The sequence below is a fragment of the Diospyros lotus genome, chromosome 2 (assembly GCF_014633365.1).
Source record: "Diospyros lotus cultivar Yz01 chromosome 2, ASM1463336v1, whole genome shotgun sequence".
In the NCBI taxonomy this organism is placed as follows: domain Eukaryota; kingdom Viridiplantae; phylum Streptophyta; class Magnoliopsida; order Ericales; family Ebenaceae; genus Diospyros; species Diospyros lotus.
The window spans coordinates 9,884,533-9,900,114 of record NC_068339.1 but is presented as its reverse complement, the minus strand read 5'-3'; the positions used below and the strand labels follow the sequence as shown (position 1 = coordinate 9,900,114).

General features: G+C 39.4%; 2 protein-coding genes across 6 annotated transcripts; both read right to left on the bottom strand.

The window, feature by feature from the left end:
• Positions 1-1,627: 1,627 nt before the first annotated feature.
• LOC127794927 (uncharacterized) lies at positions 1,628-2,294 on the bottom strand. The gene has a single exon (XM_052326244.1). It carries the CDS (start codon positions 2,167-2,169, stop codon positions 1,813-1,815), a length of 357 nt encoding a protein of 118 aa, XP_052182204.1. The 5' UTR covers positions 2,170-2,294; the 3' UTR covers positions 1,628-1,812.
• Positions 2,295-2,985: 691 nt separating this feature from the next.
• On the bottom strand, positions 2,986-13,757 carry LOC127794925 (mechanosensitive ion channel protein 10-like). 5 transcript variants are annotated; one of them, XM_052326242.1, is made up of 7 exons: positions 13,603-13,757; positions 11,526-13,484; positions 11,310-11,433; positions 5,304-5,597; positions 5,016-5,218; positions 4,021-4,336; positions 2,986-3,357 (listed from the first exon to the last, which is right to left on the bottom strand). In XM_052326242.1, the coding sequence occupies exons 2-6, from the start codon at positions 13,001-13,003 to the stop codon at positions 4,063-4,065; spliced, it is 2,373 nt and encodes a 790-aa protein (XP_052182202.1). In that variant the 5' UTR covers positions 13,004-13,484; positions 13,603-13,757; the 3' UTR covers positions 2,986-3,357; positions 4,021-4,062. The 5 variants fall into 5 exon arrangements, with proteins under 5 accessions (XP_052182202.1, XP_052182203.1, XP_052182199.1 ...); XM_052326243.1 differs by having other exon boundaries at positions 4,109-4,336; XM_052326239.1 differs by having other exon boundaries at positions 2,986-4,336.
• Between the last annotated feature and the right edge of the window lie 1,825 nt (positions 13,758-15,582).

Here is a 15,582-nt window from a genome sequence, read left to right as displayed (position 1 = left end):
ATATATAATAATAATTGGGTTGGGTTGGGTTTGGGAAGTGGACTGAGGTTGATGATAGGCAGGCAGGCAGTGTCTTGAAAACTTACTAGGTTAAAATTGATAATGTCCTGTCCTGGCCTGGCCGGGCTACTGAGGTGATTTCTTCCCGTCCAATGGGTTGATGGATAGGAGATTGGGTTTGTAATTGTAAGTGGTGGATCTTACATGTGTTGAACAATCCAGCTATGCTTTGGAAAGACTATAGAGAGAGAGAGAGAGAGAGAGAGAGAGAGAGAGAGGGGGGGGGAACTGAAATGCATATATTTTTCATTCTAGAGACAGATATTCGTTAATTCTTCTATTATTATTATTATGCATGCATGACAAGATGATTGGCGACCTAGACATAGAATTAATGTATTCAGTAACGAGGACATTAAGCGATTTTATTATAAAAAATTTTTGAGAGCTAAACAGGTTGACAAACAAACTTACAGAATGGAAGCTAAAAGACTAAAATGCCCTTGCTCACATTACATTATACTTTTTTTTAATGCAATGTGGGTGATGACATTTTAATCTTTTAACCCTCATTCTGTAAGTCTGTCTGTCAATTTGTTTGACTCTATAGAAGAACTCTACGACTATTGCCTTGGAAAAAAAACAAAATTCCCCAAGCTCCCAATAAAATTGATTGTAGCTAATTTAGTTGATACAAGGTTAGTAGACACATTGTCAACTCCTAGAAAGGCTAATTATTTTCTTTTGATGGGATCCTTCACTTTGCAATTGTGTTGAAATTCATGGTTTAGTTTTCCACAACATGCACAATTCTTGTTAAAACTTAGTAAGGGATGTTTGCCTTACTTCCATTTGGACATGCAAAATGCTTGATTATTATTATCTCAATTAAATATCACTTGCAAGGATGTAGCTCAGCCTCAGTGGCTGGCTGGCTGCCTGCCTAATGTCAAATGGTATTATTCTTGTGCTAGAAGGTACAAACTGGAATTGCCTTGCCTTGGACATCCATCCATCCATCCTTGGTATCCCCCCACTTTCTTTCAAGTTTTGGCGGGTAATTTACAATTGATCGTGGATACATTGACAGCGTAGCGTATCTTAAAAACCTCAACCTAGCCGTTGGTCAGCTTCACGAATCAGGATGGCAATCATCATGGCATGATAGGCTCCTCAAATTATCCCCAGCATGATTAAAGAATTGAGACCCCAAAAAAGCTTATCACTCATCAGAACGAGCACAAAGGCATGAGAAAATCAGTTGAGACAGACATCACACGCTCTGGTTTTATGCGAAGGCAGGCAACAGACACTTCCCAGAAGACATCTCTATGTTTCCAGCCAATAGAAAATACCATCAAATTTGCAGCAGTTTTGTCATCTTGAAGAACACTATAATTATTAACAATAATGTTATTCTAACTAAGCTAGTGATACCATATTTATAATGTCAATTAACTAATATAAATTTTATGTTGGAATGAGCTTCCACACAAGCCTCGAGAAAATGAAAATATTAAATTTTACAGTCATTTTTGTATGATTAAAAAGTGTTGGAAGATAGATGATGGTGATTGAAAATAATTGATACGAACAAGAACGATCATATTCTTCTTACACAGGAAAATGGAAGATGGGATTGTGAGATTTAAGTTCTTTGAGAGAAGTGAAGCTTATAAGAGTCCGCCAATTACACACATATGAGAGAGAGAGAGAGATGATTAATTACTACTACAAAGCATCATCAGACAGCCATTAAAGAACAAACACAAGAGAACATGATGGAAAAGAATGCCGAAGCAGAAGAGCACCTCAGCTCCTCTTCACAGGGTCGAAGTTGGCGACGCCGATCACGGCGCCGACAATCACACCCAGCACCACCCCGCCGGCCACAATGCTCAGCAGGAAGTTCTTGAGGGACGGCGACACGGCTGCCTCCGCCGCCTCAGGAATCACCATGGAGGCGGTGAGCGCCGCCGCCGTCAAGCCGGTCACCGCCTTCTCCTTCAGGGAAGCCCTGGCTTCGAACCTCTTCCCGAAGGACTTGGCCACCGCCCTGGAAGGCCTCACCGGCAGGGGCTTGAGGAAAGCGTCGGAGCTGGGAATCCTCTTCTGGGTTGCAGAGGTGAGTGGCATTGCCGCCATGATTGGTGCCGAAGTAGAGGCCATTATTGCTCGGACTTTGACCTTGGGTTTGGATTTGGCCTGTGGATTGTGGGAATTGAATGGGTTGGGGATTGAATGAGAGGAAGGGTTGAGTTGATATGAGTTGAACTTGAGGAGAGGGAGAGATTAGAGGTGGAAAATGGGGATAGGATAGGGCCATTGTCCTTCGTCTTGGATCTTCAAATCCTACGTGGCGGCTTCTCCATGGGGCTGTGGTGGATAAGCTTATCTATTGCTGTTGCCACATTTTACATCAATTTTCTCTCTTCCCTTCTGTTTTATACATTTATTTGGAACTTAGTAAGAGTCGGTACTTGAAATTTATCATCATTTTATCACTAAACTAAACCGCTATGATGGTGTTTTGAAATTATCTAGTCTACTTAATGGCTATAAAAATTTCGCACTTTTTCAAAGTTAATATTCTTTTAAGAAAAAAGTTGTAAACCACCCTCAAACCCAAATTAAATTTCTAGTCTTCTACTATAACTAACTTGTACCAAATTTGACCAATTTAAAAATTGTTAGTTCAACTAATAATTCTTTCCTTTAAAAGAAAAAAAAAAATCATTGGTTCAGACAAATGTACTGCGTAATCCTACTAAAGCGTAAGTATACACAGTCTAAAAATAGTGACTGGGTTTTCATATAACACCTAAAAACCCAACAGCAATGAATTGGTCAGAAAACCCAAGTCAATAAGTTCATATTAAACTCTTTCAGAAAAACCTTCAGTCAAGAAGTCCATATTAAACTTCATCAGCAGTAAGGGGACAACCGACAACATGAATCGGTCCAAGGAAAAGAGGATCATCCATATTGAGAAACTGACAGTTTGATAGTTATGTCAAACAAAGATGTTGAAACTCTGGCTTCGCAGTGCAGCCAATACACACAAAGGAAATAGTTAGCTTACATGTATTATTTCAGTTGCTTCGCTACATCGGCATATCAAAAGATAAAAAGAATGTCGATTTAGTTGGTGTGTGTGAGTTTTGGTAATGCAGCAATGTGTGGCATTGTTCATTTCCCTAGAAACTTCGTCCAGAAGCAGAACATTAGCTCCCAAATTGTCTACAGTGCTTGTGAATGGCTAATGACTAGGAAGGACTACAGCATCGTACCAACTGTTGGTAAAAGAAAGTTTCGAGATGATCGATGAAGTGCGAGTGCTAGCTCATTGATTCATTCCTACGAAGAGAAAACAAAGAAAAAAGTTGTTTCAATGTTAAGAATCTAATATCCACAATAGATTACTAAGGATAAGTTGCACACACATTCACAGGCCACAGCCAAATTTGTGTTACTCTTGCATAAATGGACATTTTTTGGGTAGCAGGGCAAGAGAAGCAATAGGAAGTTCTTCCATCCTTCTCAGCAAACAACCAGTCAGAAACAGAATACAATATATCTATGGACAGCCTCCCTACTCTTTCATATACAGTTACAGATACATGGATTACATCCAATTGGCATGAGAATGCAATCTCCTAGTCTGATGATGGAGCTCAAGCTTCCAAAAGTGAGTAGAGGAGAACAAATTTCCTGAGTACTGATATCCTAAATTTACACATTCCGTACTAATATCCTATATTTACACATTCCATACTGCACAAACTAACTGTGATCACAATGTTCGCAGTTGACTACTGTGTTACCAATTTACTGGTTTACTCTCATATTCTGCTGAGAGAGAGAGAGAGAGAGAGAGGCACGTGATGGCATGATTGCTTAATGGGTAAAAACCCATGGTTTATGGGTTTCAACTTTATATATACTAATATCAGGGATCCAAAATTCGTTAAACAAGAAGTTATGCAAGTTCAATATTAGGTACAAAGTGAAGGAACATACCTTCCAGAGAGCAGGATTTCTATTGTGCTAGAATAATAAACATCACCTTGGAGCACTTGCAACTGTTGGAACGGCAGATGCAACATACCTGAGGTGAACTTCTTGAGGAAGAAGATTATATTTTATCTGAAGCTCCTCAAAGATTTTCTTAAGCTCTAATACTAGCTCAGATCTTCGGGTGCTCTTCTCCAAATAATTCTGAAAGTTTATGGTATGATTCACGTATAGAGACAATTTCATCTTGTTAACATCCTCAATCTCCTGAACTTGCACGCTGTGGTTAGGACGCCAATGTCGAGGCTTGCTCTCCAAGTACCTGGAAACGCCCATAAAGCTGTGTATTCAAGCTACTGTAAATTTGGGAAAACAAAATTAATGGAAGAACAGTCGTGCACTCTTATTAATAATATGAAAATTTTAAAATGCTTTTCATCATTTGTCCAGGGATCATGTGAACACTACAGGTGAAGATCAACTAATTTATGTAATGTAGCTTCCAGCTCTTCATTGGTGAAACTTTTTTGTTTCTTTAAACAGAAGCGATAACCACTCCAATAATGATATAAAACATAGATAGTCACAACGACTATGAGTAGAACATTCAAAAGTGATGAAACAATACTAGAGAAGGAAGAGAGAGAAAGAGAGAGAGCAGAATCAAGGAATACTGTTCATTAAGCTTCAGGATATTGACAATGAAATACCATAAACTGGACAGATAAATGTTTTGAGTAGATGGAAGATGATTCTGGAATTATATGAAATGTGTAAAAAGACATGAATTTGAAAACATGCACCAAGTAGAGGTCATAGCCAAGATGCCAACTCTCCAAGCCTCAACCCTAAAGAAAATAGGAAATCTTGCTTCTAAACATCAATTATAGCATGACAGGTGACAACATTGATATATTTCAATAATTATATCTACTTTGAAACCTTGGCAGATTCATAGAGGTATATATTCAACAACCCCTATAAGTATGGAGTTGACTCACCCTTTTATTTTAGCCTTTAGAGCTACAATACTCTCAACTGAAGTGGAAACATCAACTGCAAACTCCACAGAATCACACATCTCAGGACTTCGATAAAAGTTGCTGATTGGTTTGGTAGCCAAAACTGAATTTGGATAGTATATCTTTTCATTGTCATATCTCAAAAAGATTGTTGTCAAGATGTTCATTTCTTCAACAACCATCTGCCAAATTTCAGTACACTAAGATAAGTAAACCAAAGTCACATTAGTACTCTAAACTGTGTGCATCTCAAGCTGAGTGAGCTACCTGTACCCCATCAATGACACAACGGTCACCAACGTCAAATGGGTGCATCACAAATACAAATATGAGCGCTTCAAATATGGTCTTACAGGTGTTGCCAAATATAAATGCTGCAAGTAAAAGCTGGGATGAAAGGAAGACAAGAACATGGGTTGTTATAAATCCCATCAGAAGTAACCACACAACGATGATAGTGATCAATAAGATTCCTGATAAAATTCTGTTCAGTTCTTCAATAGCTGTTTTTGCATCACTTAGAGAATGAGCAAGTGACTTGCGCTCGTTGTAGACGTTCACCTGTAGGCAATTAATCCATTAGAACACCCAGGAGGGGGAGGGAGAAACAGATGCCAATTACAGGCTTCTATCGAATTTATGAAGTAAATTTGAATAAAGTTTGGTGCCACTCGGGAAGTTTAAACTCCTTTTCCTTATTTTACCAAAGAGCAAGCAAATAGTTCTTCTCATCCAAAAATTCATACAAAGACGTACCCTAATGTTTGACTGCAGATGCAGTCCTGACTATGTGCCATGTCATCAATACAAGTGGTAACATCAAGCCTTAATCCGACAGGGAGGGGTGGCTACTTTAATTTTAGCTTGCTAATTATATCTATCCATGACCATAGCCATGCCAGTCATTAATCATCCTCATCATCATTTCAAGCCTTAATCCCATAAGATGGGATTAGCTACATGGAACTTAACTGTCCAATGATCTCTATTCTTGGTCATATCTTATATGCCACATCATCAATATGTTAAAAAAATTAAAAGGCATCCTTATAATAAAAATATAAGTAAAGGGCATCCCCTGTGCATGAGGGTTCCCAATTTGCCAAGGTCAGGAATGCAGCCCTCCCCTTGCTTTTTTGCAGACGCTGTTCTACAAATTGAACCCGTATATCTCTAGTCACAAAGGAACAACCTTATCATTGCTACCAAGGCTCATCCTCTTCATAATAAAAAAAGATGATTTATTTTGTTGCTACAAGCCTGCTCCTCATTCATGCTTTGACAACTGTGCTTTGACTGATAGACTAATAAATGGGCAATTTGTTGTGGATAAAGAGTTAATAAGGCCTATGTCAAGCCCTCAGATTGTGGGCTGGACAATTGAAGGAATTCAAATTGAATTCCAGAAGGAAGAATTGAATTTTAGGAAGAAACTGATAGAATGAGGGAGGAAGAAAGAGAGAGAACGAGAGAGAGAGAGATGAGAGACAAGAGAGTAACTTCCGCTATTCCATAAGATGCCTTCTTATAGGTCTCTTCTAACTCCCTAACAACATTTAGCTAACCCTTATAACTCCCTAACAGCTTACAAGTTACAACAAACAACCCCTTGTTAGTTAAGAGTAGTTATAGCCCACTTGTCCTTTATACCCCTAGGTTCATAACAACTCCCTTCCCCTTAGCGAAATTCTTGTCCCCAAGAATTTAGAACAGCTGTGCCTTCTTCTTCACCCAACTTCAGCTGGTTCTTCTTTGTTTTCGTCTTCTCTGTTACAACCCTTGGGTAGAACTCATCCTCAAAATCTAGTTGTTAAGGGAAGGGTGCCCAAGAGGTTATAAATCTCACACCAAGATTCTAAACTTTCGATGTGGGACAAGTTCCATACCTTGCAATGGACCATAACATACCACCACGTTTTGCAGTCTGACGCCTACGACAGTAGGTTATGCACTAGCCACGGCTAGTCTCGGACGAACACTGCAATACCCGGGTCACCTCCGTCGCTACACGATTGCCATTAAGAGACATGAGACCGACTCTAATATCACTGTTACAACCCTTAGGTAGAACTCACCCTCAAAACCTAGTTGTCAAGGGGAGGGTGCCCAAGAGGTTATAAACCCCATACCAAGAGCCTAAACTTTCAATGTGGGACAAATCTCGTACCTTGCAGTGGACCATAACATATCACTATGCTCCGCAATTTGGCACCCACAACAGTAGGTTGTGTATTAGCCACAACTAGTCTCGGATGAACACTGCAATGCCGACATCACCTCTGTCGCCGCGCGATTGCAACTAGGAGACATAAGGCCGGCTCTGATACCACTGTTACAACCCTTGGGTGGAACTCACTATGTTATGGTCTACTGCAAAGTATGGGACTTGTCCCACATTGGCAACGGAGGTGACGCCAGCATTGCAGTGTTCGTCCGGGAGTAGTTGTGACTAGTGCACAACCTACCGTTGTGGGCATAGGACTGCGAAGCGTGGTGGTATGTTATGGTCCACTACAAGGTATGAAACTTGTCAGAGTTGGCCCTATGTCTCCCAGTTGCAATAGCGTGGCGACGGAGGTGACGCTGGCATTGCAGTGTTCATTCGAGACTAACTATGGCTAGTGCACAACCTACCGTCGTGGGCACCAAACTATAGAGTGTGGTGGTATGTTATGGTCCACTATAAGATATGAGACTTATCCCACATCAAAAGTTTAGGCTCTTGGTGTGGGATTTATAATCTCTTAGGCACCCTCCCCTTGACAGCTAGCTTTTGAGGATGAGTTCTACCCAAGGGTTGTAACACTCTCTTTCTTCCATGTTAAGGAGTTGTTTTTGGCATCAATGGCCGAGGCTAAATTTATCGCCACATTTATAACATAATCCAAGCTTCTGTCTCTGTTCCATAGTAATTAATTTGCCTGCATCAGTGTTGGGATAAACCTTAGAATTCACATGTACCTAATTCCCTTCCAACGGTTGATAAGGCGAAGGCTGAATTTTCATTTCCACAGCGTACTTATTGCAAATCGCCTCCAACATAAGCTTTTGTAACTTTGCCTTCTCAGCCACCTGTTTCACTATTGTAGGCATCAACATCTTAACCATAGATCGTAATTCATCCTTCAACCCACTAATAAAGCTAGATACAAAATATGGTTTAGTTAAACTTGGCTGAGACAACCTCACTAATGCCCACAATTCTTCAAACTTCTTTTGGTAGTCTTTAACCGACCCCTCTTGCCTCAATTTGTTAAATTCTTCAACCACATTCGCCATTCTCTTCTCACCAAACCGACCACACAATTCTTTCGAAAATTCAGGCCAAGTCATTGCTCCACCCTCAACTTGCTTCTTGCCTTGATATCGTGCGTTAGCCGTATCATTGAGATACGTTGCCACCAGGGATACCTTCTACTCATTGATTCGATAAAATTTGAAAAATCTCTCACAACGACGGATCCACCACCTTAGTTTAACCCCCTCAAAGATTGGAATTTCCAATTGAGGCATGGGTATATGGTTAAGAACTGAAGAAGCAGTACCCCTCACCTAGTTTTCCCGCTCCCACGCAAGCCTATCTTCAGCTTCCCGCCTTCTATTTGACCTGGGTAGAATGCCATCTCAGTCCAAGATTGGTTCAGGACACATTCTTGGGGGGGCAATTTGCTGGTTGATGGAACTATGGCAGGGCGGACATCATGTTAAACATGTTGTCGATCTTTTGCCAATAGTGTTCCGCCCTTTCTTGGCCCTTTTCCAACTCACGTATGCTTTCCTTAATGGCTGCCATATCCTCCCTGCTCTGAATCTTTATGGTTGCCACATCCTCCTGCATGTGCAACATGTCAACTTCCAAAGCCTCCATTCGATTCTAGAGTTGCTTTAGTTGGATGACTTCTACCATGGTATTAGGTCGTTCTTCCTCGCCTTGGGCCGCTGCCTTATCGCTACTGTCTTCTTAGCCAATTCTGCTCTTAGACTCCCCTTTGATTGCTTGTGATACCACATTGCCCACTCTAGCACCTTCTCTTACCCACTCACCTACCAAAAGTTAGAATTCACAATCTTGATTTTTTTTCTTGATTTCGTTGTGTCACCCACACCTAATTGCACCGAAATAGCTTCCACCCACCACTTTCGATCATCATTGCCCACGGAGATCCTCCGTCATCCGTTGCGGTCCATTACTGCCTTAGAATCGAACCCTCTTGAGCTATCTATCCACCTCATACAACCCCAGTCCTGGGTCACTCTCGATTAGCAAGAATCAATCGCTAGAACTCACCTTGCCTGCTTCCCCCCCCCCCCCCCCCCACGCAACGAACCAATATTGTCGAACTCCCACCGATCACCATCGAGACCAATCTTCAAATCTCGATTCTTCTTCGTTCGCCCTGTTGCACTCTGAGAGATGTCGCAAAATCACGGCCCAAAATTCACTAGGCTCTCCTTCGTTGAATTGGCTACGAACTTCAACAGCCCAAGACAACTGACTCAATCATTGCTTCTAGGGACGATCGAATTACTGCCTAGGAACAATTGTCACCTCCCCATCATTAGTCTTGCTGGAACCTATTGACGTCCATCAAAGATCCGCCTTTGTCTTTGAATTGTGCCTTGAAGTCGCCGGGGATAACCGACTTTGATACCACTTGTCAAGCCCTCAGATTGTGGGCTGAGCAATTGAAGGAATTCGAATTGAATTCCAAAAGGAAGAATTGAATTTTAGGAAGAAACAAATAGAATGCGAGAGGGAGAACAAGAGAGAGAGAGAAAGACAGATGAGAGACTAGAGAGTAACTTCCGTTATTCCATAAGATGGCTTCTACTATTACACCAACCTTCTTATAGGCTCTCTTCTAACTCCCTAACAACATTTAGCTAACCCTTATAACTCCCTAACAGCTTTACAACAACAACCCCTTGTTAGTTAGAGTAGTTATAGCCCACTTGTCCTTTATACCCCTAGGCTCGTAACAACCTATTTACAACCTACCCTATAGGAAGATTTGACTTTACATTAAACTCCATATTCATTGTGAAGAATAGATTGCACGACAAGAGCAACAATCAAATGAAAGTGCCCACCAGAAAAGTAGCTTCGGTCAATATTCTGACTAGTATTTTGAAGAAGGGAAGTTGAGGTGAGCTGGGAATTACAATAGCAGTCAAGCACATGTGGACTGTTAGAGCTAGGAAGAGAGGGAGCTAGGCATCCAATAAAAAACAAGAGATGGTGGAGACAAAAACCCAATATTCTGATCAGTGTGCTTTTGATGGTATGAAAATCCTGTCTATAGTTCAAGTCATGGGTCTTAATGCAAAAGCCTAAATGATATGTGCAACTAGTCACAGGACTGATACTCTATTAAAAAATTAAAATAATGAAGGTAATGACACCACGTTTTAGTCAAGGACTCACAACTGAGTGTTGGACTCTCTATTATGATTGATCAAGATTCAATCAATCCACAAACCCTTGGGAGTCCTGTGCAGATGAGACCTAGGATTGCTCAACCTAAGGGAGAGCAGCTTCTAGAGAATTCAATTAATAGAAATAACACAATTGGAGGCCTTGTCTTTTATATGTGGCAAGCAAGGCACTCTGCAAAGAGTTCCATCACTAAGCCAAGGTGTTGCAAGGTCAATCAAGTCTCGATCTTGGAAGGAGGGAGAATATGGAGATGCAATGTGACATCTCGTAATACTAGCACTTGAAGAAACATCATGGAGAACTTGATCCTTAGAAGGAGAGATCGACAGCCTGATCCTTGGAGGGAGAAATTATAGAGATTCACATGTCATTCATAACGCTGACATTTGAAAGTTCATTATAGATGGCCATCCCCAAGCCAAGAGATTGGAGATTCACATGTCTTGGTTCTGGAGAAAGAAACTGAAGATTCTCATGCCACCTCAGTAGGCAAACATTTGGTGATTCATATTGAGACTCCATCCCTAAAAGAAGAGGTTATGAAGATTTTGATAGCTGAGATGGAGGTGAAGTAGCAATGCCATCTCAGCATACATAATACACATACCCACAGATTTTACAGCAATGTTCTAGCATTATATGGTTCTGTAGTCATTCTTGTTCCACTTGGTGATGATACAACTTCAAATGATGGTAATGCCTAGAGATACAATTGGCTCTATTAACTACTTGTGAGAACTCAGATTGATGAAGAAATTCGTAGAGAAAAATCCGAAAAAAAGAAAAACTTGCATGCATGGAACCTATTTCACTGAACAAACAAACAGATATCTTACCACCCAGTTCCTTAAAGATGATTTCTTGATTTTTCCAGTTTCTTCTGCTCCTGCAAACATTGGTAGCACATTATCCACTTCCTCTTTTTTCATGAAACGTAAGAGGTCCTCCTCATCAACATACCTAGATGGCATAATGGGGAAGACAATCAGATGGCTGCAGGAAAAAAAAAAGCATGATAAAAGCGTGTATGCATCAATAGCTGAAATTCATACTTGTTACCAGGCCTTGCTACATTTTCGAAAATCCGATAAGCAGCAGCCTTTGCTTCCCACTCATTAGTAATCTCCTCATCTATTTGTCCAATTGCCTCATCATTGGCGCTCTCATCAAGTGCATTGGAGATTGTTGACAACCCTGAACTCTGTATCACTTTAATCAACCCTCTCATGGTCCAAGCAGAAATGTTCTCTTTTTTCATCTTATGAAGCTTCTCTATGTTAATAACATCATCATTCTCCAATTTTGTTCCTTTCTTCGTACTTCTCAAATTTAATTGACCACCACTACTTGTACTGCCAAAAGTTTCCTCACGTGCCATCAGCGCAGGCCCAGAAAGAGTCTGAAGAACATATTGATGGAATAAAGATTCTTGAATCCTGTCAAAGAATCTCTTAACATGAAAAGTGGAAGCTAATATCTTTATCAGTAAAGTCTTCACCATCCATATACCTGCCCCTAAAAGACTGGATGCTAGAGCTCTCGTTATATAATTTAGAATCCTGGTGGTCTTCCTTGATCGTCTCACCCCTCGATTAATCAACAGGGTCCAAGCCAAAAGGACTAAACTCAACCACAAGAATACCCGGACACTGTTTTTCAAACCGTGAACAAAATATAGAACCTTCTTCTTAAGCAGAAAGTTCCTTTCAATCAAGAAAACTAAAACATCAGTAAGCCATCCAGTAAATAATCGACCACAGAAAATTACCAACACCAGCACACACCATTTCCAGAACTCCAAGCCCCAAAAAGTATGATGTTTCCAGTTGTGGATGGTTAAACTAGCAATTAAAAACCCCATTATGCAGATAAATATAATCCACTCAACTATAACCACGGCACTCAGTTTCTTACCAGATTTATATTCATGATTTGTAGCCTTATAGACATCTTCATCGCCATCTTCTTCTCCTCCAGGAGTAGCCATTAGCGGTGTTTTTGGAGTAATTGGGGCCGTCCTTGCACTTTTATGAGTACTGACGTTGGCTTTGCTGATGGATGATGCCGTGTGAAGCAAATTCCAATAAGATGAGCCTGAATGCACCACTTGGTTGCGTTCATCAAACAAATGCAAACCATTGGGATAAAATGGTTCCACTAATCGTGACTTAGGCTTCGAGTATGCAGACCTTGTAAGTGACCTTCGCTGAAGAATGGGTTTCTCTGGGATCATTGGAGGCTTGTTTGGGCTGGGAACTGGCCTGGTTATCTCTGGAGAAGAAGAAGAGCTTGCAACTGTGGATACTTGGGCTCTGGGTTTGTGACTTTCAAGCTCCGGTATCCCCAAAGTAGGAGAATCCATCGCGCTATTTTTGGAGAATGAGGGAGACCCTGATTCTAAAATTGTCAAACCTTTTGGCTCCCTACTTTGCTGGTCTCTCCTTGAAGTTTCTTCCAATTCGAAATCCAAAATTGGCACCGAGACCTCATTGCTAGCCACCTTCTGATCCACCCCTTTCACGCCTCCCATGACACCTTCTGTTCCACTGCCGATTGCACCCTCCTATTTGCTAATCATTTCAGTCAGTCAAAAACTCAAACAGTTGGACGGCAAAAAGGCGAGTCTTTAAACGCTACCGATACTTCACAAGTAGAGAGCTAGCACAAAAAACGTAAACGCTGGCTCCGGACGACATCCGAAAATGGTTCAGAGCAAATTTGAGAAATTTACACCGGCTGCCCCAATCACCAGTTTTTATCGGGAACAAAACCACAGAGAGGTTTGAACCAATGGCCGAACGAACACAAGTGCAACTCATCCGGGCTTTCTCTCTTGATAAGTAAAGAGATATATTCTGTCGCCCACCCAACCGAGAGAATGAGAACATGATTCTAAAGCTTTGCAGTTTTGGCGGTTCATAATCCATTGACGAAAGGGCTCTCCGCATCGGATGATTGACAGTATACATAGAACGAAAAGCAGCAATATCATTGGAAGACGATACAGCTTTCTGGGGTAGGGAGATTCGCAAAAATAGGATTTTCAGTACTAAATTTTTGAAAAAAAAAAAGATTCTTTGAAAATCTTTGCAAAATTTAAACGTTTGAGTGTGTATCAGGCGAAAGTACCTTACTTATTTTCTGTCTTTTTATGGGAATTCCTGTTATAAGGTCCTTTCGATTTCCTTCCTGCAAATTCGCACTCGTCGTCAATCTCTCTCACGAGTTTTTCTTTCTCTTCATTCAAGCGTTGCTGCTTTTTCATTAATTATCTTCTTCAAAATCATTGTTGTGTCCATACCAGGTATTCATTTTCTTATCTTTGGAAAACTATACCCAAAAAAATGTGTTGATAGTTTGAGTAATTTTACAGTAATTTATCTTTTGTGTTGTTTTTTTTTTTTTAATAAAAACGTAATGGATTTGTAAATAAACTTAGCTCTGATTCTTCATTCAAAAGGTCGATTAAATGAAGAGTATACATTTATTTGGTTTGGACAAACATCGGCTGATATATCTAATAAATCATGATATATTTCAACCAATATTGGTTAAAACACATGCCCCTGCGAAAAATGTTTTGATATCGATTTTTATATTGGTCTCAACTAATATATCGATATCATGTTATCGATTGATATCTTATTTAAATCGATATCCATTAACCGACATATCCTAATACAATTGATATATTTTTATACTTATAGAATCGATATGTTTTAATTTAATTTATAAATTGATTCAATTTATATTATAGGAATGGCAAGTTCTAGACCTATCTTTGCAGTATTAGATGCATAGTATTTTGCAACCGATATTGCCAAAAGAGTTAAAGAAGTTGCCAAACATAGAGAAGTTATTGTAACAGCAAAAGAGATCAAAGACAAGAAAGGTGAAAAAGTTATTGTGATAGAGAAAGATGGAGAAATTGTTGTGTCATAAAATATTCAATAGTAGTAGAGAGTCCTCCATCAGAAATGCAAAACAAAAGACAAACCACCTTGCATTGCTGGAGTTGGATTGGGATTGTTCTCACCTAGATTTCAAGATCTCTATATAAATTATAATGTAAACAGAAATTTAATATTTCCATAATAATATCGCTTCTATTTCATCGGTTTATATACTTCATTTGCCTTAACCGATATTCTGTTTATAAATTGCAATGTAAATATAAATTTAAAATTATGCAAATGATATCAGTTCAATTGTATCGGTTATCAACCGATATGTTTTATCAGATATCATTGGAATCTATTATTATCGGTTATCATACTTCGTTTATATAATCGATATTTTTTCAAGCTGTCCTTAATCTTAAATCGATTTACGTTTATATAACCGATATCGGTGTATAAATTATCTTGTAAACAGAAACTGTTAGTTTTCAAAATAATATCGGTTCTATTGAATCGACTACCAACCAATTAGTTTTGACCGATATCATTTGAATCAATTTTACTTCGTTTATATCAACCGATATTTGTGTTTAAATTGCAAAGTAAAATTTAAACAGATACTTAATATTTCCATAATAATATCAGTTATGTTGTATCGATTTATAATCGATATGTTTGATCGACATAATTCGCATCAATTATCATCGGTGTACATATTTCATTTATATAACCTATATATTTGCACCGTTATTAAAATATTTAAAAGAATTAAATATTTGTCATTTGCACTTCTCAATGTCTGCACTGATAGAACATCTATTTTTTTACTAGACATAAATGGCCTTCTCGCTAAAAATGTGCCTTATTCCGCTACAACTGTGTATCTTTCTTACTCTTGCTTCCCAGTTCAATACATTATTTGCGACTGCTCTTTCTTTCTTCTCATTGAGTACAAGTCATCTCGCTGTTTTCATTATCTTGCTTCTTTCAAATTTTTGTTTTGTAATGGCTCACTCAAGACATGGGTCGTTTGAGAAGAACATTATCGAGAACAATGTGAAAACGACGACCAAGCCAGTGAAGAGAAAAAGCGATAAAAAAACGACAAAAAAGGTTAGAACATATTTTTTTTTTCCTAATTTTACCTATTTTGAAAAGGTTGGTAGCGATGAATTTGAAATAAAATCAACAACGGTTTATGGGCATTGGG